The sequence below is a fragment of the Cherax quadricarinatus genome, chromosome 35 (assembly GCF_038502225.1).
Source record: "Cherax quadricarinatus isolate ZL_2023a chromosome 35, ASM3850222v1, whole genome shotgun sequence".
Classification (NCBI taxonomy): domain Eukaryota; kingdom Metazoa; phylum Arthropoda; class Malacostraca; order Decapoda; family Parastacidae; genus Cherax; species Cherax quadricarinatus.
In genome coordinates, this window is record NC_091326.1 from 26,052,731 (window position 1) to 26,080,157 (window position 27,427).

Consider the following 27,427-nt stretch of genomic DNA (forward strand, 5'->3'; position numbering starts at 1 on the left):
ACTTAAGTGCCTCCTGGTAATGGACAATGCTCCTGCTCATCCTCCAGACTTGGAAGACCTATTGTTTGAGGAGTGTAATTTCATCACAGTGAAGTTCTTGACCCCTAATACCACTTCTCTCATACAGCCCATGGGCCAGCAGGCCATTTCAAACTTCAAAAAACTGCACATCAAAGCAATGTTTCAAAGGTGCTTTGAAGTGACCTTTAACAGTGAATTGACCCTAAGAAAGTTCTGGAAGAATCACTTCAATATCCTCAATTGCATAACCCTTATAGATAAGGCTTGGCAGGGAGTGACTTCCAGGATAATTAGCTCTACTTGGAGAAAATTGTGGCCAGATTGTGTCTAAGAGAAGGATTTTGAAGGGTTTGAGGCTGAACCTGATGACCCAACGCCTGTTGTGGAATCTATTGTGTCTTTGGGGAAGTCCATGGGGCTGGATGTGAGTGGCCAGGATGTGGAAGAGTTGGTGGAGGACCACAGGGAGGAGCTAACCACTGAAGAGCTGCAACACCTTCAACTGGAACAGCAACAGACTGCAGCTAAGGATATTGCTTCAGAGGAGGAGGAGGAAGAGAGGGGGGAGAATGTGTCTTCTTCAGTGATTAAGGACATGTGTGCAAAGTGGAGTGAGTTGCAAAGTTTTGCAGAGACTTATCACCCTAACATAACTGTTGCAAGTCACTTCTGCAACATGTTCAATGACAATGTCTTGTCCCATTTTAGGCAAATCTTAGATACGCCAGAAACAGGCCTCTCTGGACAGATTCTTTTGTGCAACAAGGGTACAGTGACTCTCAAGCTTGTCCTAGTGGCAGTAAAAGACAAAAAAGGGAAGCAACCCAAGAGAGGGCTTTGATACCTGAAATCCTTATGGAGGGGATTCCCCTTCCAACCATAAACTTTCCTCCCTTTCCCCTCCTTGCCTTCTTCCATATGCCAACAAGAGTCTTCAATAAAGGTATGTAATGTTCATTTATCATTATGAGAATGTGTCCAAGAGAGGGATTCTGAAGGGTTTGGGGCTGACCCTGAAGAGCCTATGGCAGTTGTGGAAAGTACTGTGGCACTGGGGAATTCCATGGAGTTGGAGGCAAGTGGTGAGGATGTGAAAGAGTTGGTGGAGGACCACAGGAAAGAGCTAACCACTGAAGAGCTGCAAGACCTTCATCTGCAACAGCAACAGACCACAGCTCAGGAAATTGCTTCAGAGGAGGAGGAAGAGAGATGGAAGAAGGTGCCTTCTTCAAAGATTAAGGACATTTGAGAAAAGTGGAGTGAGGTGCAAACATTGATGGACGAACATCACTCTGACAAAGCTGTTGCAGGCTGTGTTGGCAACATGTGCAACGACAATGTCATGTCCCATTTTAGGGAAATTTTAAAGAGACACCAGAAACAGAGCTCTCTGGAACAATTTTCTGAGCGACAGGGGTCCAGTGACTCTCAAGCTGGTCCTAGTGGCATTACAAAACAAAGAAGGGAAGTAACCCCGGAAAACGACTTGGTACCTCACCCTAACATAACTGTTGCAAGTCACTTCTGCAACATGTTCAATGACAATGTCTTGTCTCATTTTAGGCAAATCTTAGATACGCCAGAAACAGGCCTCTCCGGACAGATTCTTTTGTGCGACAAGGGTACAGTGACTCAAGCTTGTCCTAGTGGCAGTAAAAGACAAAAAAGGGAAGCAACCCCAGAGAGGGCTTTGATACCTGAAATCCTTATGGATGGGGATTCCCCTTCCAAACAATAGTAACTCCTCCATCCTCTCCCCTCCTCCCATCTTCCATACATCAACAAGTCTTCAATAAAGGTAAGTATCATGTTATTACTGTTTATTCTTCATGTCTCATTGTTTTTTGTGTAGGTAAATGTATATTTCATGTAAAAAAAATATTTTTTTTAATACTTTTGGGTGTCTGAAACAGGTTAATTTGATTTACATTATTTCTTAAGGGGAAAATGAATTTGGATGTCGTCAAATTCGGTTTGAGTGTCACTCTTTGGAACGGATCAATTACGATAACCTGGGGTCCACTGTATATGAAACTTCTTGAAGCATGGTGTTTATGGCGAGTATCGTTAAACTGCTGACAGGGTAAGCAGTGGAGTGACACGATGATAGTGCACCGCTGCAGGGAATCCTGGCTTTATTTGTCTTCGCTGTTACACACAAATATGTAGGTCTATCTATTTATCTGTCTATCTGTCTGTCTAGCTCTGCTTATCTGTCTTTTTGTCTGCCTGTGTGTGTCTTTCTGTCTGCCTGTGTGCATGTCTTTCTGTCTGCCTGTGTGTGTGTCATTCTGTCTGCTTGTCTCTCAGTCTCACAGAATGGCTCATAAACCAACAGGTATTACACACGATGCAGTCATCACATCTGATTCCTAATGAAGTGACAATGCGTATTACTTGCCAGTCATGCTTATTATGTCTTATATCTACAAGCACTGTATAGTACTTTGCCTGGAATTTTTGGGTTATCCTAGAGTTCCAGAGAGAGTTCCAAGGGTCAACGCCCCAGTGGCCTGGTCTGTGAGAGACAGATATAGCCAGAGAGCCAGCCAGCCAGCAAGAAAGAGAGAGAGAGACAGACAGACAGACAGACAGACACAGACAGACAGACAGACAGCCAGACAGACAGCCAGATACGTATTACACGTTCCAGAATCGTTTCTCTTTACTTAGGACATAGGTTATAGGACATTCTGGCAGCATGACACTACCAGTAGTATCAAAAATGAAAGGATGTTGCACAAATGTTACACATAGAGTTTGATATTTCCTCAACCACTTGTGGCCACATCCATCACTTTCCTCTTAAAAGGGAAGTGTTAATACGACATGAAGTCAGTGAATCCCTGGTGTTTGCCACACTATTTGCTCTAGTTAGTGCTCAACTGAACTGGTGCTCCTACGAGGTACTCATTGGTCCCAGATTTTTTAATACTGCACACCGAGTGTTAAGACCCATTCTATACTAACCAGGCATCTCAGATCAATCATGCCAAATTTGGAGGCAGGAAAAATAAAAGGTAGATCTACGTTTGGAGCACTAGCAGTACAAACGAAGATCTACGTTTGGATAGTTTAAGGGTTAAGGTAAGTAATGAGTGTACTGTATATGCATTTCATTGCTCTAGGCTTTCAATGTTGTGGTATATTACAGGTGGGTGGGGTGGCCTGGCTGGCTACCATACCTAACACACTTGACTTTCTACAGATAATTACTATTCACCTCTCACCCTACATTAAGACGGTTAAGACTACAAATATTTTAAGGTAAGTAATTAATGTCATAGGTAGTAGGTTGGTAGACAGCAACCGCCCAGGGAGGTACTACCATCCTGCCAAGTGAGTGTAAAACGAAAGCCTGTAATTGTTTTACATGATGGTAGGATTGCTGGGGTACTTCTGCTTACACTTAGGTCACACTACACATACATGTACAAGCACATATATACACACCCCTCTGGGTTTTCTTCTATTTTCTTTCTAGTTCTTATTCTTGTTTATTTCCTCTTATCTCCATGGGGAAGTGGAACAGAATTCTTCCTCCGTAAGCCATGCGTGTTGTAAGAGGCGACTAAAATGCCGGGAGCAAGGGGCTAGTAACCTCTTCTCCTGTATATATTACTAAATGTAAAAGGAGAAACTTTCGTTTTTCCTTTTGGGCCACCCCGCCTCGGTGGGATACGGCCGGTGTGTTGAAAGAAAGAAAGAAGTAATGAATGTACTGTATATCCATTTTATCACTCTAGGGCGCTTTAAATGTCATAGTATATTACGTATGGGCGGTGTGGCCTGGCTGGCTACTGTACATCCCACACCTGACTTCTTACAATAAATACTATTAACCCTCTGAGGGTCCAAGCTGTAGATCTACATCATCAGCATAGCTCAGATAACCTGTGAGCAGTAAATTTGGGCCTAGATATGAAAAAATGCATCTATGCGGTAAGTGTGCACCATCTAAAACAAATACTACAACATGCAGTGCACAATGAGAAAAAATGCAACCGTGTTTTTGGATTAAAACACCGACTTTGCGATGTATTTTTGTATGGTTTTTATGGTTATATTTGCAGTTTCGTGGTCTCATTTCATAGAATGGAAGATATATTTTGATTGGTTTTAGTACTGAAAATGGCTTGAAATTGAGCTCAAAATAATGAAAATGTTCAATTTTTGCCAATGTTTAAGAGTAAACAAATGACGTCACACGTCAAATACACGTCAACTGGTGAGCCTAATATACATTCACAAATGCGCTGATATTATTTATACAATTATTACAATAGTGTATAACAGTAAATCTTCTATTTTTTGGTGTGAATAAAAATTCTTTATGTAAATAAAAAATAAACAATGGAATTCATCTGTAAAGCCTGGAAACATAACTAATAAACATAGGAAATGTTATTTTAGTGCCAGGAATACCTGCATTGTTTATTCTGGACCCTATTTTGAAATTGGAATATTTTGAACTTTGTGTGAAATTGGCCAAATTACAAATTTCTGATCACTTTATTGGGTAGTTGTTAATAGTTGATTGGACAGTTTTTTGTGCTCAATCGATAAAATAGGAGTAATACTAGTGAAATAGCTAAGAATTGGGTCAACTGGAATAATGTAATTGGCCTAAAATAGGAGTCAAAGTGGGCAAAATCGCCAATGCGTAAACATTGCTGATGCAGTAAAATTCGCTATAGTGTAATTTCGTCAAATTTTGTACTTTTTGTTTTATTACCTTCAGAAAAAGATTCTCTACCATTTCATAAAAAAATGGGGCGCTCACCCAGCATAATGCTGTGACTAGTACTGTATGAACGAAAATCAGATGCGTCTGTTTGTTTACAAACTCCGCATCTCTCCTCTCTCATGTACTCATTCTCTCTCTCATTTATTCGTTTTATCTCATATGCTCACCTCTGACCCTACATTAAGACTACAAATATTTTAAGGTAAGTAATGAGTGAACTGTATATGCATTTTATCGCTCTGGGATGCTTTAAATGTTGTAGTATATTATGTGTTGGTGGGGTGGGCCTGGTATGGTAGGTATGGTAGCCAGCCAGGGTACCATACCTACCACACCTGATTTCTTACAATAAATACTACTCATCTCAGCCTACATTAAGACTATAAATATTTTAAGGTAAGTAATGGGTGTACTGTGTGTGTATTTTACTTTTTATTGTTTTTAATGCCTAGTTCTATTGCTGACTTAATATATGTTAGTGTAAACTTGTTATCTGGCATTTATAAGTGCAAAAAATGGCATTCTGCTTTCAGGTGATGTCGCTTTCCAGCTGTAGCCTGGAACCTAAACTGCTGTATAAGTGGGGCCCTACTGTACTGGCTTACTGGAAAAAATGCTGATTCACAATTCAGATGGTAAGACCATATACAGTACTGTACAAATACATTAAGTCCTCACTTAATGCTGTTTCGTTCAACATCATTTCATTATAACGTTGATGAGAAAAAAAAAAAAGACTGCTGACCGGGGTTATTGTCTGTGTGGAGTTTGTATGTTCGTTTTTGAACTGCATGGTGGTAGGAGGTGCTCCTTACATTTTTCACTTTGCAAACATTTATTCCTTGATTTAACCCTGTTGCAATGAGTGCTAAAGGTGCATTGTGTACCACTGGTGTTTATATCAATTAGCCTATGGTAAAATTGGTTTTGTTATACATCATTTTGCTTAAAGTCGCAGTTTCCATGAACCCATCAACAACATGAAGTGCGGACTTACTGTATTTCTAATACAGTATCATTATATTCATAGCAAACACTAAACCTATAGGGGGTTTACATTTCCTGAGGAACAGGAGATAATCAGGTTTGAGCCCAAGAAATGGAAGTCAGTGCCAATTCTTTGCAAAAAGAGCCTTTTGCCAGCATCAATAATATTCAAGGAAATGCAGTGAAATCTCAATTTAATGGATTAATAGGGTAAAGGAGTGAGTGTTAATGTTGACTGTCCATTAAGGCAGCTTGTGGCCTGGTTGGCAAAGCTCTCACTTTACATGCCGAGGGTCCAGGTTCAATTCCTGGCAAGGGTGGAAACACTGGGCGTATTTCCTTACACCAGTTGTCTATGTTCGCCCATCAGTAAAATGGGTACCTGGGTGTTAGTTGATTGGTGTGGGTCGCATTCTGGGACAAAATTTACCTAATTTGCCCGAAATGCTCTGTATAACAAGTGGCTTGCTATATAGTAGTATGTCATTGATGTCAGCTATGACTGTATACCTTGTACACGTACTTGTAGAAAATAAAGATATTGTTATTTTATTTATTATTAAATCCTAATGATGAGATTGTTTTTCCATTATCACAACAATAGCAGACAATTCTGGATGTAACAGACTTTGTCTGTTAAATCTAAAATTAATTTCCCCAGCAGATGATAACAATAACAGGTAATTCTGGATTTAACAAACTTTATCAGTTGTTTCCAAAGAGAGAAGTATCAAACATTCTTGTACAGCCTAACCCACACCATCATTACCCTAGTTTCATAATGAATACAGTTTAGTTCGTACTGTACAACTTATTACAGTGGAACCTCTACTTACGAGTGCCCCAATGTGCTTGTTTTCAAGATACGAGCAGTTGCACGGTCGATTTTTTGCTTCCAGATGCGAGCAGGCCTCAAGGGAGGTTCCTTGATGCTGGTGAGGGGCTCTTGCTCTTGATCTAGGGAATTGGATCTCAGTTGTTTGTTGGACTATATTAGTGGTATATTTTCGTATGGTTTTTATGGTTGTATTCTCATTTTTTGGGTCTCATTTGATAGAATGGAAGATGAAATACAGAAACAGATATGATTTTGATTGGTTTCCTGACGAAAAGTACCTTGAAATTGAGCTCAGAGGAGAAATATTCGATTCTATGGCAATGCTCAAGAGTAAACAAATTACGTCACTGTCCAATACCTGTCCGACTGGCCATTCCAATATGCAGTCATGAATGGGTTGACATATTTATATAATTATTACAATAATGCAGTAGTCTACATAACAGTAAATCTTCTATTTTTTGTGTGAATAAAAATTCCAAATGGTAAGCAAGACATTATTATAAGAATACATACATACTAATAAATAATAATAATAATAATAATAATAATAATAATAATAATAATAATAATAATAATAATAATACATATAATAACTATATAATAATATAAGTAATATAATAATACAAATTATTATAGGTATACGTATGTACTAATAAATAATAATAATAAAAGTACATATAATAATATAATATAATAATAATATAATATAATAATAATACAGTGGACCCCCGGTATTCGATATTAATCCGTTCCTGAAAGCTCATCGAATACCGAAAATATCGAAAAGTGAATCAATTTTCCCCATAAGAAATAATGGAAATCAAATTAATCCATGCAAGACACCCAAAAGTATGAAAAAAAATATTTTATCACATGAAATATTATGTTTAGTGCAATAGAATAATTACAATAACAACAATAACAATAGAATAATAACAACAGAATAATTGACACTTACCTTTAATGAAGATCTGGTGATGATTGATGGGATGGGAGGAGGGGAGTGTGTGGATGGTGTTAGTGTTTAGAAGGGGAATCCCCTTCCATTAGGACTTGAGGTAGCAAGTCCTTTTCCGGGGTTACTTCCCTTCTTTTAATGCCACTAGGACCAGCTTGAGAGTCACTGGACCTCTGTCGCACAACAAATCTGTCCATAGAGCTCTGTACCTCCCATTCCTTTATGATTTGTCTAAAATGGACCACAACATTGTCATTGTAATAGTCACCAGCACGGCTTGCAATAGCTGTGTTAGGGTGATTTTCGTCCATAAAGGTTTGCAGTTCAACCCACTGTGCACACAATTCCTTAATTTTTGAAGTAGGCACAATGGATTCCACAACTGGCATAGGCTTCTCAGGGTTAGCCCCAAACCCTTCAAAATCTTTCTTAATTTCCATACTAATTCTCACCCTTTTTACCACAGGGTTGGCACTAGAAGCTTTCTTGGAGCCCATGGTGACTTATTTTGCAGAAACAAGCACCAAAAACAGTGATAATATGGAATGTACCAAATGTATCCTTAGATGCACGCACACTGGCTGGCTTGTAAACACTGGCACACACGGGGCAGTTCAGGCCACACGTGGACATGTCTCGGACGAATTGTATCGAATACCGGGTTTTCAATCGGATACCGAGGCAAAATTTTTGCGTTAAAATGCATCGAATACCGGATTTATCGAATACCAATGCCATCGAATACCGGGGGTCCACTGTACATGTACATGTATAATAATAATGTACTATAATAATAATTATAATAATAGACAGCTTTGAAAGGCCATCACTAGATGGCAGTGAATACCACAACAATGCTGGAGCAGTTATGGCTGCCTCCACCTGTCACATAATGACATATTTTATTCATTCTAGAGTATATATCAGGTTCCTATGTTATTTATATTGTTAATTACATCATATTATATGAATTTTGATAGATAAATAAGCTGTAGAGTTGATATTAGCGAAATATTGAAGGAGCATTTTGTCCTGTCTCCAGACAAACTCTTGTCCACAGTCGGCACCACTACGCAGTCACATATGTAATGACATATTTTATTCATTCTAGAGTGTATATCAGGTTTCTATGTTATTTATATTGCTTATTATGTCATATTAGATGAAATTTGATACATAAATAAGCCGTAGACTGATATAGGGAAATACCGAAGTATTTTGTTATGCCTGGAATTCCACTGGAATGGATTAATTCCATTTCAATTAATTTAAAAGAGGAAAATTGACTCAACAAATGAGCAAATCGAGATGTGAGCAAGGTCACGGAACGGATTAAACTCGTAAGTAGAGGGTCCACTGTATTCCCTCGTACTGATGATATTTAAATGGTGTAGTCCTAGACTATAACCTAGAGTACAGAACAGTATAGAGATGCCACTTACCAGCAACTGAGCATCCAAAAGTAATAATGATGATTGAAGTTATCAAACGTGGAGATGGCATTGGTTTCTTCAGGTATACCACAGACAGGATCAAATTGAACAGAGGTGTACAACGTTTTATAGCTCCATACATTGGTATATTCATACCTACGGAGAAAATGAACATAGAGAAAAATCCCAAATGCCCACAATCAAACAAAACCATTACAGAAAGTATGTAGTATTTTCAGGTTTTTAGAAATGAATGCTAATTCTTATAGTGCTGTGGCCATTGTTTCATCCTTATTACCATTCAGCATAGAGTTGATGAAAACCACTAGAAAAATTAAATCCACTTAAAAAATATATCATTAATAAAGTTGAGCAAACACTGTTCTAACAAAACTACTGTAGCAAAATGACAAGACTTCCTACATCATATTTCACATGATCATTAAACCCTTGTAGCAGGCTTGAGGAGGGGGACAAGTGCTGCCTTCACATCCCTGCTCTGGCCATATATTCTTAAAAATGTTTATTCATCTAGAATTACAATACAGAACATGAAAATTGTATACAGATACAAAAAATAGGTAATAAAATAAGGATACAATACTGTTGTACATTGTTAAACTTTTAAACTGAGGATATATACAGAAAATACTCTGTATATTTTCAATACAGGAAAGTGGGTGTGGGAGAGAAGAAGAGCGACTGGTGGAATGATAAGGTAAAAGAGTAGTAAGAGTTGGCCCATAATGCCTAGGCATAATAGAGGCTCTCTTTGCATTGCAACCCACTATTGTAAATACAAAAAATCAATGTACTGTTTGCAAAGACATAAAATAAATAAATAAATAAATAAATAAATAAGTGTCAAATAGTTAGCATATGACAAGTAGAAGTCATATAAGAAGTCATATAAGGAGGGAGGAGCATATAGAGAGAAAAAAAAAGTGCAAATGAAAAGTTTTGGAGTGAGATTAATAAGCTGAGAAAGCCAAGGGAATGAATGGATCTGATAGTTAAAAATAAGAGAGGAGAGTTATTAAATGGAGAGTTAGAGGTATTGGGAAGATGGAGGGAATATTTTGAGGAATTGTTAAATATTGATGAAGATAGGAAAGCTGTGATTTCATGCATAGGGCAAGGAGGAATAACATCTTGCAGGAGTGTGGAAGAGCCAGCTGTGAGTGTGGGGGAAGTTCTTGAGGCAGTGAGTAGAATGAAAGGGGGTAAGGCAGCTGGGATTGATGGGATAAAAATAGAAATGTTAAAAGCAGGTGGGGATATAGTTTTGGAGTGGATGGTGCTTTTATTTAATAAATGTATGGAAGAGGGTAAGGTACCTAGGGATTGGCAGAGTATGCATAGTTCCTGTGTATAAAATCAAAAGGGACAAAAGAGAGTGCAAAAATTATAGGGTAATAACTTTGTTGAGTATACATACCTGGTAAAGTGTATGGTGGAGTTAATTTTTTTTTTTTAAATATCGGCCGTCTCTCACCAAGGCAGGGTGCACCGAAAAAGAAAAACTTTCATCACACACTCCATCAATGTCTTGCCAGAGGCATGCTTACACTACAATTATAAAACTGCAACATTAACACCCCTTTCTCAGAGTGTAGACACTGTACTTCATATCTCCAGGACTCAATTCCGGCCTGCTGGTTTCCCTGACTCCCTTCCTAAATGTTACCTTGCTCACACTCCAACAGTATGTCAAGTCCTAAAAACCATTTGTCTCCATTCGCTCCTATCTAACACACTCACACATACTTGACGGAAGTCAAAGCCCCTCATACACAAAACCTCCTTTGCCCCCTCCCTCCAACCATTCCTAGGCTGACCCCTACCCCTCCACTACAGATTTATACACTCTCAAAGTCATTCTATTTTGTTCCATTCTCTCTACATGTCCGAACCACTTCAACAACCCCTCCTCGGCCCTCTGGATAATAGTTTTGGTAATCCCGCACCTCCTCCTAATTTCCAAGCTACAGCCTTCTCCTCGTTACAACGTTCACCACCCATGAAAGAATTAAGAGTAAGATGGAGAGTACGACAGCAGATGAACAAGGAGGCTTTAGGAAGGGTAAGGGGGTGTGTGGACCAAGTGTTTACAGTGAAACATATAGGTGGACAGTATTTAGATAAGGGTAAAGAGGTTTTTGTGGCATTTATGGATTTGGAAAAGGTGTATGATAAGGTGGATAGGGGGGCAATGTGGCAGATGTTGCAAATGTATAGAATAGGAGGTAGGTTACTGAAAACAGTGAAGTGCTTTTATGAGGAAAGTGAGGCTCAGGTTAGAGTATGTAGGAGAGAGGGAGATTATTTCCCAGTAAAAGTAGGCCTTAGACAAGGATGTGTGATGTCACCGTGGAGGTTCAATATATTGATAGATGGGGTTGTAAGAGAAGTGAATGCTCGGGTGTTGGCAAGAAGTGTGGAGTTAAAAGATAAAGAATCTAACACAAAGTGGGAGTTGTCACAGTCAATCAATCAATCAATCAAGTTTATTCTCTATAAGGATTACAATGCGGGGTTTACAGATTTTGGTTATTGTGTGGTTTACATGTAATAAAATACTAATTACAGAAGGGGCCACTAGGACACCTAGCATGGCTAGGCATTTCGGGCAAACTTAGATTAATTCTTAACCCTAAATTATTACAAATTATGGAGTAAGTTGACTAAATACTAAGTGATTAAATACTAGTTAGGGAGTTTAGCAATGTGAATGCTTTTGTTTTGGCACAATATATAGTTTCTACATTGTAGTATCACAGGCAAACTTATGACTAGTTAGGAATCATTATTTTAAGATTAAGATTCGTATTTCTGTGCTTATAGTCAAATGGGTGAGTGAGTGTAAGTGTGAACCACCAGGTGGTTTTTTATGTAGTTGCTCTTTGCTGATGACACTCTGCTTTTGGGAGATTCTGAAGAGAAGGTGCAGAGGTTGGTGGATGAGTTTGGTAGGGTATGTAAAGGAAGAAAATTAAAAGTGAATGCAGGAAAGAGTAAGGTGATGAGGATAACAAAAAAAATTAGGTAATAAAAGATTGAAAATCAGATTGGAGGGAGAGAGAGTATGGGGGAAAAAGGTGAGTGGTGCACTTAAGAGTTTTCTTTTACTTCGTCCATGGAAGCTGTGGCATGCAAAGAGTACGTAACCTTTATTCGGCGCATGTACACACCCTCATTTACAGACTATCTACCCAACCAGCGAACCAGGTGACTGAGGATTGACGATGGAGCCCCGTCGTTCAACCAGTACCCAGGTTCCAGCCAATGAGAAGATGGTTTTGGTAATCGCAGAGGTTATGTGGGTACCACTCTCCTGTCTGCTCTTGTCATTCCCATTCTATTATTATTATTATTATAATCAAAAAGAAGCGCTAAGCCACAAGGGCTATACAGCGCTGCAGGGTAGGGAAGGAAGCGAGGGTATTGGGCACCAGAAGGGGGGAGGGGCAATCAGTAGGTTACAGAAAACAGCGAAGCAGGGAAGAGGGTAGTAAGAGATCGAGGTAGAAAGGGCGGAACGTATCATCAGAGTTTATGAAGTCAGTTGTTGTCAAAAAGTCAATGAGAGAGTCCGGATGAAAGGTGGGTCCATTAGCGAGAAGGGAAGGTAAAGAGAGAGCAGCGGAGCGAAGACGACGATGGAGGTAAATTCTGCATGCTCGTTGATAAAGTGGGCAGTCCAACAGAATGTGGCTGACTGATAATGGAGTCTGACAATTCTCACAGAGAGGAGCAGGGCGCCTCTCCATGAGATATCCATGAGTAAGACGAGTATGGCCAATGCGAAGACGGGAGAGAGTAGTCTCCCAACCTCGACACTGGTGACAAGAAGACGGCCAGTAACCTATACTCGGTTTAATAGATTGAAGTTTGTTACCGAGCATAGTAGACCAACGTTGTTGCCAACGGGTGTGAAGGTGGGTAGCTATTGCAGCAAAATAGTCCGTAAATGGAATACCTCTATATGAAACTGGTATGTCATGTACTGCTGACCGCGCAGCAGTGTCTGCCTGTTCATTGCCCTGTACATCAACATGACCAGGGACCCAACAAAAAACAATATCTTTATGCTTGGTAAAGATGCGGCATAGCCAAAGTTGGATACAGAGGACTAAGGGGTGAGGTGTATCAAATTTCTGTATAGCCTGTAAAGCACTAAGGGAGTCTAAGACAAACACAAATGATGACACAGGCATAGATGCAATACGGATAAGTGCTGCAAGAATGGCATACAATTCAGCAGTAAAAATACTAGCCGAAGATAGTAAATGCCCTCGTACGATGCTGTCCGGAAACACTGCTGCGAATCCTACGCCGTCAGAAGACTTAGAGCCATCTGTGTACACTGCAATGCCATGAGAGTGTGAGTGGAAGTAGTCAAGAAAAAGAGAGCGGGAAGCGACCGTAGGCAGTTGGGCTTTCGAGCAAGAGAGAGAAAGAAAAGACTCGAACAGCTGGAACTTCCCAGGGGGGTAGGGAAAAGTGAGATGCTACATGAACATAGAAAGGTGGTAATTGAAGAGAAGACAAGAGCGAATGTAGGCGAAGAGAGAAGGGACGGAGTAAGCAGGGGCGGCGAACAAATAAAGAATGTCTACTAATATCAGTGACCATTCTATAAATGGAAGGATTGCGGAGATCATGAGAGCGTACATAGTAGCGAAGGCAATGGGCATCACGGCGATCGGATAAGGATGGAACATTCACTTCTGCATAGAGGCTCTTAACAGGGGAAGAGCGAAAAGCACCAAGGCATAAACGTAATCCTTGGTGATGAATGGGGTTAAGGCTAGAGAGAGTAGCAGGAGAGGCCGCTGAATAGATCTGGTCACCATAATCAAGTTTCGAGAAAATGAGGGTGGAATGTAGGATAAGATAAGATAAGATAAGATTTCGTTCGGATTTTTAACCCCGGAGGGTTAGCCACCCAGGATAACCCAAGAAAGTCAGTGCGTCATCGAGGACTGTCTAACTTATTTCCATTGGGGTCCTTAATCTTGTCCCCCAGGATGCGACCCACACCAGTCGACTAACACCCAGGTACCTATTTGCTGCTAGGTGAACAGGACAACAGGTGTAAGGAAACGTGTCGAATGTTTCCACCCGCCGGGAATCGAACCCGGGCCCATGAAAGATGAGCAAGGGTTTTAAGAAGGTTCAGCCAGCCGTGACAAGTTGCCCACAGAAGTACAAAGGATGATTGGAGATGACAGAGCGTCTAGTGAAAGTAATTTGGTGAGTTTTGGTGCTGGAAAATTTAAACCCATGTGTGGTGGCCCAATTGGAAACATGGTCGACCGCATGCTGGAGAGAAACTGTAATGAGGTGACAGTCAGCGCCTGCACAGGCAATAGCGAAGTCATCATTATAGAGTGATGACCAAATATTTGATGGAAGACTAGAGGCCAAATCATTTATAGCAAGGAGAAAAAGTGTTGTGCTCAGAACACATCCCTGGGGGACACCTTCAGCTTGGATAAAGTCCGGGGAAAGCACATTATTAACCCGAACACGGAAATGCCTGTCAGTTAAAAAGTTCTTAAGGAATGATGGTAGATTGCCCCGGAGGCCTAAGGAGTGGGCTTGGGCCAAAATATTATACCTCCAAGTTGTGTCATATGCCTTTTCAAGGTCAAAAATTATGGCAATAACTGAGTGGTTATTCGCAAAGGCATTACGAACATACGTATCCAAGCGTAGTAAGGGGTCTATGGTAGAACGGCCCTTACGAAAGCCATATTGACGAGTGGAGAGACTGTTGCGTGTCTCTAAATACCACACTAAACGTCTATTTACCAGGCGTTCCATCACTTTGCAAACTGCACTGGTAAGACCAATCAGACGATAGTGGGAGGCTTCATGTCCCGTAGTGCCTGGTGTGCGGAAAGGGAGAACAATGGAAGATTTCCACAGCTGTGGAAGAACTCCTTGTGACCAAATAAGATTGAAAAGGCGTAAAAGGACTGCAAGGCTGACTGATATAAATGTTGTAGCATACGAATATGAATGTCGTCGGGCCCAGCTGCCGATGATCGACAAGCTGAGAGTGTTGCCTCTAGTTCTTGAAGTGTAAAAGGCACATTATACTGTTCTACTCTGAGAGAAGAAAAGTCCAAGGGTGCTAACTCTCTGGCAGACTTTGAGGAAAGAAACGAGAGGCATAGATGGAGCCCCTGAGAAATACGGACCAGATGATTGCCAATTTCATTGGCAACATCTAGTGGATTTGCTATATCAACACCGGCAACCCGCAGAACAGGAGCTGGGTCAGGAGAATATTTACCACTCAGTTTTCGTACTTTTTTCCAGACTGCACTCATAGAGAGAGCAGAGGTGATGCTGGAGACATAATCTCGCCAGCAAGTGCGTTTAGCATCACGGATGACACGGCGAGCGATCGCACGCTTCTGCTTAAAATCAAGAAGTCTCTCCGTGGTTCTATTGCACCGGTGCCTGCCCCATGCAGCGTGTTTCAAACGTACTGCATGAGCACAAGCAGGACACCACCAAGGCACGCAGAAGAGAAGAAGTGTAAAAGCTCATCAATGGAGGACGAAGAAGGAACCTCACTAAAAACAGTTAGGTGTGAGTAAAGGTTCCAATTTGCCTGATCAAATTGCCAGCATGGGATACGAAGAGGTGGCGAATATGAAGGGGAAGTAAGAATGATTGGGAAATGATCGCTGTCATGTAAATCCGGGAGAACAGACCAGGTGAAGTCTAATGCGGCGGAGGAAGAGCAGACTGAGAGATTGATGCAAGAGAGAGTGTGAGTCCGAGGATCAAAATGGGTGTGAGTACCTGTATTTAAAACATGGAGGGGGTGGGTGGCAAGAACAGCCTCTAACTGAATGCCACGGGAATCACAGTGAGACCCCCCCAGAGGAAATGATGGGCATTAAAATCGCCAAGTAACAGAATCAGTGGCGGTAATGATGAAACAAGAAAGGCAATATCCGGAATAGATAATGCCCGAGAAGGAGAGAGATATAAAGAACAGAGCGTATACCACCTATGCAAGTGGATACAGGCTGCTGTGTAATGCAGCGAAGTACAAACAAATAGCTGATAGTATGGAATATCAGTGCGTAGAAGAAGGGCACTTTCATTAAAGGTCCCATCAGGAAAAGGATCTGAAGAATACAATAAATTATAGCCTGAGATGGGAGAGATAACAGCAGAGTGTAATTTTGGTTCCTGTAAGCAAACACCAACAGGGGAAAACTGAGAGAGTAACATCTGAAGCTCACCTCGATTACCCCTGAGGCTGCGTATATTCCACTGTAAATAGGCCATGATTGGCAATGATAGAGATACCTGAAATCCGCAGGTAAGGGTTCCTACAGACTAGAGGGGTTAGAAAAGTCCACATGCGGAGGCAGCGGAAAATGTTCAAGCAGCGAAGGAATGGTGTACTGTGAAGAAAGGAGTTGCGCAGATGGAGGAGAGGAGAGAGAAGGAACAGAGGGTGTATCAGCGTCCATTGATGGTTTGGTCTCTGCAATATATTCAGAGATTGCTTCAAGTGTTTCGGAATTCAGAAACATTGTATGGGAGACAATAATGGAGATGGTAGGGGGAGGATGAGTAAAGATTGGAACTGTAATGGACTGTACCAAGGAAGGGGGGGGCAAAAGGGTGGAGGGAACTGGAGAAGAAGCATGGAAGGGGACAAAAGAGGCAGAAACCTGGGAGGTGGCAGAAGAGGAAGAAACTTGGGAGGGAACAGGGGAGGTAGGTATAGTACGAGGAGGAGGGTGAACCTCTACACTTGTAACAGAGCCAGTGAGAGGGGAAGAACCCGGTACAGAGACAGGGAAGGTAAAATGAGGAGGTGGAAGAAGGGAAGGAGGGGTTAAAGGACCTTTTTTTGACTTTTGAGAAGTAGAGGGACGATTGGGAGGAGGTGTCGTACGAGATCTCATCGATACTGAGGCTTGTGCGGGAGAACACGAAGAAGCGAGAACAGACTGAGGCGTTGAACTAGGGATGTCCGAGCCTAGGACAGCAAAAGAATTAGATACAGGAGTGGCTATGGGAGAGGTAACCACAGAGGAGGCTGCAGAAGATGGTACCCCAGAAGTGGGGGGACGTTTTGAAACACGGGAATAAGAAACACGAGGTAGTCTCCCTTGGAGGCGGAGATGAGAAACTGCCATGGCATAAGGGAGACCTTCTGCCTCTTTGAGGTAACGGATTTTCCTCTCATTTAAGCAGACTTGGCAATGGCGAGAGTACTAAGGGTGAGCCTCATGACAATTAAGGCAAGAGGGAGGTCGATTGCAAGACGTATTTGAATGGTCATCGGCACCACAGACTGGGCATTCGGCTATAGATCTGCAATATTTCGCTGGATGGCCAAATCGCCAGCAATTTCTACACTGTTGCGGTGTAGGGATCACATTTCGAACTTGTAACCAATGTCCTGCTACATAAACTGAGGATGGGAGTTCACGGCTGTCAAAAGTTAAACGAGCCACATTGCTAGGGTATCGTCTCCGCCCGCGGGCAGGGAGAACATAATTGTCTACCTTGAGGATTGGGAGATCTTGGAGTTCCAGCTGTTCAAGAATGTCATTGCCACATGTCTGGAAATTTTGTTGAACTATGGTATGGGGCAGAATGACAGTACCACTACAAGAAATGAGGGAATGATGTTTTTCAATAGTGATAGGAACAGTATCTATATGGGAAAGAAGAGAAAGATCATGAGCTTGGGTAGCATTCTGTACAGTGATGATGCGCGTACCGCTCTTAAGAGCATGAAAAGAAATATCTTTACCAACATGGCATAGGAGTGCCTTGCCAATACTGTGGTCGGAAAGATAGGCAGTAGAGGAAGTCGGTCGTAAAGTGAAGAATTTAGTCCATTGTGCATTCTAAAACTGAGCGTGGAAAGGAAGTGCAGGATGTGTCGATCTTTTCTGAGAAGAACGAGAAGGTGGAGAAGTATCATCAGCAGGTAATTGTCGTTGGCGTTTAGGCGTGGCACCGGCAAGAGGTACAGAGGCATGAGGAGTGTCCGAAGGGTGGTCTAAAGACGAGGCGAGGTCAGAACGGGGTGCAGTATCAAGAAGGGGCCCGGGGGTAGCAGGTTCATGGATTGGGTTCTCCATGGTTTGGTTACTTCTTTCTTTTTGTTTTTAAGAAAAAAAAAGAAAGAAGAAAATAAAATAAAAAAAAGAATAAAAAAAGGGGGAACCGGGGAGGGATAGTTTCTAGGAGGAATGAAAGGGCCAGAAATCTCCCTCCGCACCCAAGAGGACCTCAGCACCGCAAGTAGCGTAGATGCAGCATGGAACCCGTGCCATACCCTACCCATCATGCCAGTAAACCAGCAATCCGGGATAGCAACCTCACATCTGCCGAGCTACCTCGGTGGACAAAAGAGAGGGCGGCCAGATATCCGCCACAAAGCATACCTCCTTCGGCCACCACCCCCGGAATCCGAAAGGTGGCTTCCAGAGATACACCCATCGCCCGAGAGACACCCAAAGCCATCCTCCGGGATACCGGAGAGGGATCAGGACATCCCCAGGCAATCCAGATTCCACGGCAAACTATGCCACTGCCAAGAACCTCAACAGAATAGGATGGACCCCAGTACCCTTTCCCCTACCTAGGAACTAGCATGCCTGTGGGAAAAAGTCCCAAAGGCCAAAAAGGAAGGGCAAAAGGGAGGGGTGGGCCAGGAGGAGGAGGAAAGGAAAAAGGGGAGGATGGGATAGGGAAGGGGGTATTGGGGGGTAATTAGGTTCAGTCTGAGGAAGGAGACTGACAGGTCTAATTCCTCAGACCAAGAGCCTCTTCACCACAACAAGGAGCCCCCCTTGAAGAGGATTCCCATTCTAGAGCTGGTTGAAGCATGGTCTGCTCTCTAGTGCTTCTATTCTGCCTTGCTTACCGTGGAGTGCACTAATACCTATTGCTGTACATAGTGTATATAGTGTACATACTTCTGTTCTAAATTGGTGAAGGATAATATAAGTCAAAAGTTTTCTGCTGTGTTTATTTTGCTCCCTTTACACCCAGGATAACAGGCCATTTGGACTCCTGGGTTGTAATAGAAGCAAAGAGGGGAAAGTATGAGTATAGTTATACCAATGCTCTTATATGGGTGTGAAGCATGGTGGTGAATGTTGCAACAAGGAGAAGGCTGGAGGCAATAGAGATGTCATGTTTGAGAGCAATGTGTGGTGTGAATATAATGCAAAGAATTCGTAGTTTGGACATTAGGAGGAGGTGCGGGATTACCAAAACTATTGTCCAGAGGGCTGAGGAGAGGTTGTTGAGGAGGTTCAGACATGCAGAGGGGTTGGAACAAAACAGAATGACTTCGACAGTGTATAAATGTATAGTGGAGGGAAGGTGGGGTAGGGGACGGCCTAAGAAAAGTTGGAGGGAGGGGGTAAAGGAGGTTTTGTGTGCGAGGGGCTTGGACTTCCAGCAAGCATGCGAGAGCGTGTTAGGAGCGAATGGAGACAAATGGTTTTTAGGACCTGATGTGCTGTTGGAGTGTTAGCAAGGCAACATTTATGAAGGGATTCAGGGAAACCATCAGGCCAGACTTGAGTCCTGGAGATGGGAAGTATGGTGCCTGCACTCTGAAGGAGGGGCGTTAATGATGCAGTTTGATAACTGTAGTGAAAGCACACCTCTGGCAAGACAGTGATAGAGTGAATGACGAAGAAAGTTTTTCTTTTTCAGGCCACCCTGCCTTGGTGGGAGACGGCAATTGTGTTAACAAAAAAAAATTAAAAATACACCCATAGATGTCATATAGTGTCTAGGAAGTGGAGGAAATTGGATTTGCTTAAAAGAAGGGAAGGGCAGGCCCAATTGCTTTTATCCTTAAAAGAGGTAATTACCTATCTACTGACTACCTATGTGTGGCTACTCGTGTAGCTCTATGTTTGTGGTGATCTGTCTTTAGCGTACAGTCTATTGGAAAGGCTTTAAAGCTTCCATAAGCTGCATCATTTACTACTTACTCTTGTAAACCACTACATTATTCTACCATGGCTTGTGAGAAATACTGTCTAGCATACATTTTTTGTTGATATTCTTCCTCAGTTTATAATTAGTTATGGCCTCTTGCTGTGTTGGTTAATGGAGTTAGTAAATCTTCTTTGTCAATTATAAGTCTTCTTTATCAATTATTTTATATCTTTTATAATGTTGTATGTAGTTATCACATTTCAACATTAAGAATTAAAGAATAAGAATTGATAAGAAAGATTTCCTGAAAACCCTCTCTGAAATTCTAGGATCTAGGAAACTGTCTCAAAAAAAAGTGATTAACCTAACTAAACCTAATGAACCTCTTATCCCGCCAATGGATACTGACAACAAACTAAATGTCTTATTCTCCACTGTAGGAACAACACCAGCAAGCAAAATTCCAAACTCAAACACACAACCAAAAAACTACCTCACTGGCAACTACCCAAATACTCTATTCCTAGCCCCAATAAACCCTACTGAAATCTCACTCATCACCAAAACACTAAAGAACAAGGCAGGAGACCTAAATAGCTTACCACCACTTATGTATAAAACAGCTTCTCATTTGTTGTCACCCATTATTGCAACACTTTTTAACAAGCCCACTGAGTGGGCTTGTTGCACCAAGGGAAGTAGTCCCCCTCTCTTCTACACACCCTAACCTGAGCCTCACTATCCTCATAAAAACTCTTTACAGCATTTAGTAACTTACCACCTATTTCATATACTTGCAACATCTGCCACATTGCTTCCCTATCCACTCTATCATATGCCTTTTCTAAATCCATAAATGCAATAAAAACTTCCCTACCTTTATCTAAATACTGCTCACATATATGCTTTAATGTAAACACTTGATCTACACATCCCCTACCCACTCTGAAACCTGCTTGCTCATCCACAATTCTACATTCTGTCTTACCTCTAATTCTTTCAATAATAACCCTACCATACACTTTTCCTGGTATATTCAGTAAACTTATTCCTCTATAATTTTTACTATCTCTTTTGTCCCCCTTCCCTTTACATAAAGGGACTATACATGCTCTCCGCCACTCCCTAGGTACCTTTCCCTCTTTCATACATTTATTAAACAAAAATACCAACCGCTCCAACACTATGTCCCCCCTTGCTTTTAACATTTCTGTCATGATCCCGACCGTTCCAACTGCTTTACCCCTTTTCATTCTACGTAATGCCTCATGCACCTTCCCCACACTCACATCCTGCTCTTCTTCACTCCTAAAAGATGGTATACCTCCCTGGCCAATGCATGAAATTACCGCCTCCCTTTCTTCGTCGATATTTAAAAGTTCCTCAAAATATTCTCGCCATCTACCCAAAACCTCCATCCCCCCATCTACTAACTCCCCTACTCTGTTTTTAACTGACAAATCCATTTGTTCCCTAGGCTTTCTTAACTTGTTTAACTCACTCCAAAATTTTTTTTTATTTTCATTAAAATTTCTTGACAGTACTTCTCCCACTCTATCATCCGCTCTCCTTTTGCAGTCTTTCACCACTCCCTTCACCTTTCTTTTACTCTCCATATACTCTACTCTTCTTATAACACTTCTGTTTTGTAAATACCTCTCATAAGCTACCTTTTTCTCTTTTATCACACCCTTTGCTTCATCATTCCACCAATCACTCCTCTTTCCTCCTGCACCCACCCTCCTATAACCACAAACTTCTGCCCCACATTCTAATACTGCATTTTTAAAACTATTCCAACCCTCTTCAACTCCCTCCCCCCACTACTCATACTTGCACCAGCCCACCTTTCTGCCAATAGTTGCTTATATTTCACCTGAACTTCCTCCTCCCTTAGTTTATATACTTTCACCTCCCTCTTACTTGTTGTTGCCCTTTTCCTCTTCAAATTCAAATTCCAAGTTTATTCTCTATAAGGATTACAATGCTGAGTTTACAGAATTTGGTTATTGTGTGGTTTACATGTAGTAAAATAATAATTACAGAGTGTACCACTAGAACACCTAGCATGGCTAGGCATTTCGGGCAGACTTAAATTAAATCTTAAGTTTAAAATATTACAAAATTATGAGATAAGTTGGTATTATGGCTAAGTGACTAAATACTAGTTTGTGAGTTTAGCAATGTGAATGCTTTTGTTTTGGCACTATACATAGTTTCAGTATTGGAGTATCACAGGCCAACTTATGACTAGTTAAGATTCATTATTTTGAGATTGAGATTGATATTTCTGTTTATGGTCAAATGGGTGGTATTCGTGTAATTAGTTGACAGGGTGTATCAGGGAGATAAGATGTTTTCTGATGGTAGTTTTGAAGGTGATGAATGTGTCTGCAGTTTTAGAATTTTCAGGTAGGGTGTTCCAGATTTTAGGGCATTTGACATACATTGAATTTTTGTAAAGGTTTAGTCGGACAGAGTGAATGTCATAGAGATGTTCGTGTCTGGTGTTGTGCCTGTGGGTTCTGTCGCAACTATCAAGAAAGCGTTTTAGGTCAAGGTTAATATTGGAATTTAAGGTCCTGTAGATGTAGACTGCACAGTAGTAAGTGTGGATGTACTGAACAGGGAGTAAGTTTAGATCTATGAAGAGTGGGGGGGTGTGTTGCCAGGGATGGGATTTAGTGATTATTCTTACTGCGGCTTTTTGTTGGGTTATTATTGGCTTTAGGTGTGTTGCTGCAGTTGAACCCCAAGCACAGATAGCATAGGTGAGGTATGGATATATAAGTGAATGGTATAGTGTGAGAAGGGCAGTTTGCGGCACGTAGTATCGTATCTTGGAGAGGATCCCAACCATTTTGGATACTTTTTTGGTTATGTGTTGGATATGAGTGCTGAAGTTCAGGTTGTTGTCGAGGTATAGGCCTAGGAATTTGCCCTCATTATTCCTGGCAATTAGAGTGTTGTCGATCTTAATGTTAATTTGCGCATCTCCTGCTCTGCTACCAAACATAATGTAGTAGGTTTTGTCAGTGTTAAGCGTAAGTTTATTGGCTGTCATCCAAGTCGATATTTTGATCAGCTCCTCATTAACAATGGTGTTGAGGGTGGCAAGATTAGGGTGAGAGATGACATAAGTCGTGTCGTCAGCAAAGAGAATGGGGTTCAGGTGTTGAGATATGTTTGGAAGATCATTGATGTATATAAGGAAGAGCAGGGGACCAAGGACAATTCCCTGCGGAACTCCAGTATCAAGTGGCTGTGTTGTTGATGCTGTGTCTTTAATGGTGACATACTGATACCTATTAGTAAGGTAAGATTTAAAATATGCAAGCGCATGGCCTCTTATACCATAATGGTCAAGTTTGTGGAGTAGGATGCAGTGGTCTACTGTGTCAAAAGCTTTTCTTAGGTCAATAAAAATTCCTAGTGGATATTCCTTATTTTCCAATGCTGTGTAAAGCAGATCTAGCATTTTTATGATTGCATCGTTAGTGCTTTTATTTTTCCTGAATCCAAATTGGCAGGGGTTGAGTATGTTTTGTGCCGTTATAAATGAATATAGTCTCCTGTGCATGAGTTTCTCAAAGATTTTGGATAGCAATGGTAAGTTTGATATTGGCCTATAAAGTGGACCCCCGCATAACGATCACCTCCGAATGCGACCAATTATGTAAGTGTATTTATGTAAGTGCGTTTGTACATGTATGTTTGGGGGTCTGAAATGGACTAATCTACTTCACAATATTCCTTATGGGAACAAATTCAGTCAGTACTGGCACTTGAACATACTTCTGGAGTGAAAAAATATTGTTAACCGGGGGTCCACTGTAGTTGTTTAAATCTGTAGGGTCACCACCTTTATGTATTGGTGTAACCCTTGCCATCTTGAGTAGTTTCGGGAAGGTGCTAGTTTCTAGTGACTTGTTACAAAGTAATGAGATAGCATGCGAGAGGACATGGGCCGCTCTCTTGTACAATAATGGTGGGACATGAGACAGATTCCCTGAGTAATTTTTAAGTGACTTTATAATCTCGGTGACTTCCATGGGCTCAGTTGGAGCAAGATAGAAGGAATTTGGGAAATTCCCATCTAGGTAGTCCCCGGCATGGGCATTGGTGCGTGGGATTTTATTGGCGAGATTAGAACCTAAGGTTGAGAAGAAGTCGTTTATCTTGTTAGCTGTGTCAGTGGGATGCAGTGGTGTTTCATTAGGTTTAGTTAGGGCAATATTCTTGTTTTTTTCAGTTTGTGGGTCCCTAGAATCTGAGAGAGTGTTTTCCAGGTCTTTTTTATATCTCCTCTTGTGTCAGTGAATCTACTGGAGTAGTATAGTTGTTTGGCTTTCTTTATTACTTTGGTGAGGACTGATGAATAGTGTTTAAGAATATCTTTGTGTATTAAGCCCTGTCTATATTGCTTTTCATATTGGTGTTTCTTATCAATGGATTTCAGAATGGTGCTGGTTAGCCATGGGCAACCAAGCCGTTTGTTTGTGATCTGTTTCGTTTTTATAGGACAATGTTTGTTGTATAGTCTAAGTAATTTGTTAAGAAAAATGTCTGTCCAGTCATCAATACCACTGGCCTTGGAGAATTCTGTAGGCCAGTCAACAGTCTCTAGGTCAGCTGTGAACTTCCTTATTGAGGCCTCATCATGGAGTCTAAATGAAACTTTGTTGTATTCAAGTGGTGGTTTACTAATGTTTGTCAAGAGGAAGGTAGGGTAGTGGTCTGTAGTGCTATCTGTGATTATCCCTGATTTAAGGGGGGCTAGTATATTGGTCCATATGTGGTCTATTATGGTTGCACTTGTTGGTTTAGTTATTGTTGGTATGAGAAGTGTGTTGTTCATATTGTTGATGAAATCAGTTACAGGCTGATCATCTAGTAGGCCAAGGTTGATGTTGAAGTCTCCAGCTAAGAGAAGGTGGTGCTTATTCATTTGTCTGTTTGTTATTAGTGCCTTTAGTTTCTCACTGAAATTTGGGATGTTTGTGTGGGGTATCCGGTAAATGGCACCGATTGTTATAGGCGTCTTAAGGTTTTTTACAGTAAAATTAGCAAAAATGTATTCTCCATATTCATCACTAAAGCAAGTGGTGCTAATACAAGATAATTGGTTAGAGTAATAGATTGCAATACCACCCCAACTTGGTATGGTCTGCAGTTGTGGATTGCTGTGTATCCTGGTAGAGGGTAGATATCTATTATGTCCTGCTTAAGCCAGGTCTCAGTAAGAATAATGCAGGAGAAGGGTGTCTTTAGTGATTCAAGGAGTGCCAGGAGGTCATCATAGTGTTTGCTTAAGGACCTGATGTTGTAGTTAAGTACTGATAGACTTTTAGCATTGTTTAGGATAGTGCTGGCTTGTGATGCTGTGTAGTAAAGGCAGTTACTTTCCAATAGGTTTTGATTGTGTGTCAGATTATGGAGGTTTAGATCAGGGTCAACGTGATCAATCATCTTCTAGGTTTAAATTATGGTTATTTATATCCTGAGTTGTGGGTTGAGTTTTAGTACTGATATCTGTAGTGGTGGGAAGTTTGGACAAGTATATAGCTATAGCATTTTGGTCATGTAGAGTATAGTCACTAATACACATAATGGAGTTGGTGTTGTCTATGTGTTGTGCTGGAATGAGCTAAAGTACAACTAGGTATAAACTAATAATATAAAAATACAAATTAAAAATAGCACAAGACTTTCACTTGTAATTGCACTAAGGTCTAATGTAATGACTTTGGTATAGTCTATGTATTGAGCTAGAATGAGCTCTAGTACAACTAGGTTTAATCTAATAATATAAAAAGACAAATTAAAAATAGCACCAGACTCTCACTAGTAATTACACTATGGTCTAATATAATGAATTTGGTATTGACTATGTATTGAGCTAGAATGAGCTATAGTACAACTGAGTTTAATCTAATGATATAAAAAAGGCACAAGACTCTCAATTGTAATTGCACTAAGGTCTTATATAAGTTGTTTACAAGAATTAGAGTATAACTAGATTTAAATTGACAAGATAAAATATGCAAGTTAAGGTAGCAAAATAATAAAAAAAAGTAGAAAAAATATATATATGAGGTAGTTGGTACTAGTTAGCAAAAGATAGTTAAGGGCCTTGAACAATAATATAATTGAAATATACACTAATTGCACACACAATATAGTCACTAAGATATGAAAACAATCTTAGAATAGGACTTATAATATAAACTTATAATATAAAAATACAAATTGAAATGGTACTTGCAATTGCACTAGAGTCTGGTATAGGTTGTTGACAAGATCAAGAGTATAACTAGATTTAAATTGACAAAATAAAATTCACAAATTAAAGTACCAAAAGAATAATAAGTAAAAAATAATATGATAGTAAGATGGTAGACAGGTACACAGGTACAGAGGCACACAAGTGCACAGGTACACAGGTACAAAGGATAATATAAAGGTTGGAGTTGAATATACAAACTTGGAAATTTGGCAACAAAATGTTATGGGAAGTATAAAATAATGATTAATGTACAAAAGTAAAATTGACTGGTAGTAAATATGGTGTTTAATAAAATTTTAGTAAGTAATAATGATTACAAAATAAGTGAAAAAGTAATGTTTATTTCTTTCAAAATTGCACTGGTAGTTATACTTGAGGTTATTTGGCAGTACAAGGTAATTAAGAGTACTCTAAGATAGTAAATGTGGTATTAAAACTGGTTAAGGTAATTAGACAAGTAATGGTTATTAAATGATGTCAAAAATGTTAAGAGTAAATTGTATTGATAGTAAAAATGGTAATTATTAATTTTAGTAAGTAATATCAATTGATAGTATTTAAAAAATAGGTAGTAATATGGACAGAGAAAGTATCGATTCAGCTAATATTTAAGCAAACAATAGTAAATAAGAAAATTAGATAAGGTGACTTATGCTTACTAGTAAAATCACAAAATGAGGTAGTTGATTATTTAATTACTAAGAGATTGTACTACGAGATTTGAACAATAATGGAGCAAAACATACACTACATTACGTAGGCTTTTAGGTTGGACATTTAGTTATTCTCTGTAAGATCAGTATCCCTGAGAAATCGTGATAGATCATTCTCGTTCGTGATTGTGTACAGTTGACCTACATTTGTTTTCCTAACTAGAATTTTCCCATCCCGTGTGAAGCATTGGTGTATTGTGTCATTATTCTCCCGCTTAAGTTTTCTGACTCTATACAGGAGGTTCTGACGTTTTTTGGTAAGACACTCGTTTATGTATACCTCTTTCTTTACTTTAATAGATGCAATAATTAAGTCTTTTTTCCTGTCATGTGAGTGGAATCTAAGCATAACACTTTTTCTACCATGGGATCCTAGTAACCTGGCTTCTTTTATTTCTGACTCTGGTACAATAACACTTGTTTGGTCCTTTATGATCTGCAGAGTAATTTCTTTACTGTTTGTTTGGTTCATATCACTGGGA

At 40.4% G+C, this 27,427-nt stretch overlaps 1 protein-coding gene across 1 annotated transcript in view; it reads right to left on the reverse strand.

The window, feature by feature from the left end:
- LOC128695072 (uncharacterized) overlaps positions 1–27,427 on the reverse strand; it is a gene marked incomplete at its 5' end in the record, with an annotated part of 93,315 nt that overhangs the window by 48,505 nt on the left and 17,383 nt on the right. Inside the window, 1 exon segment of the mRNA XM_070091473.1 lies at positions 8,997–9,143. Coding sequence (XP_069947574.1) covers positions 8,997–9,143 — 147 coding nt within the window.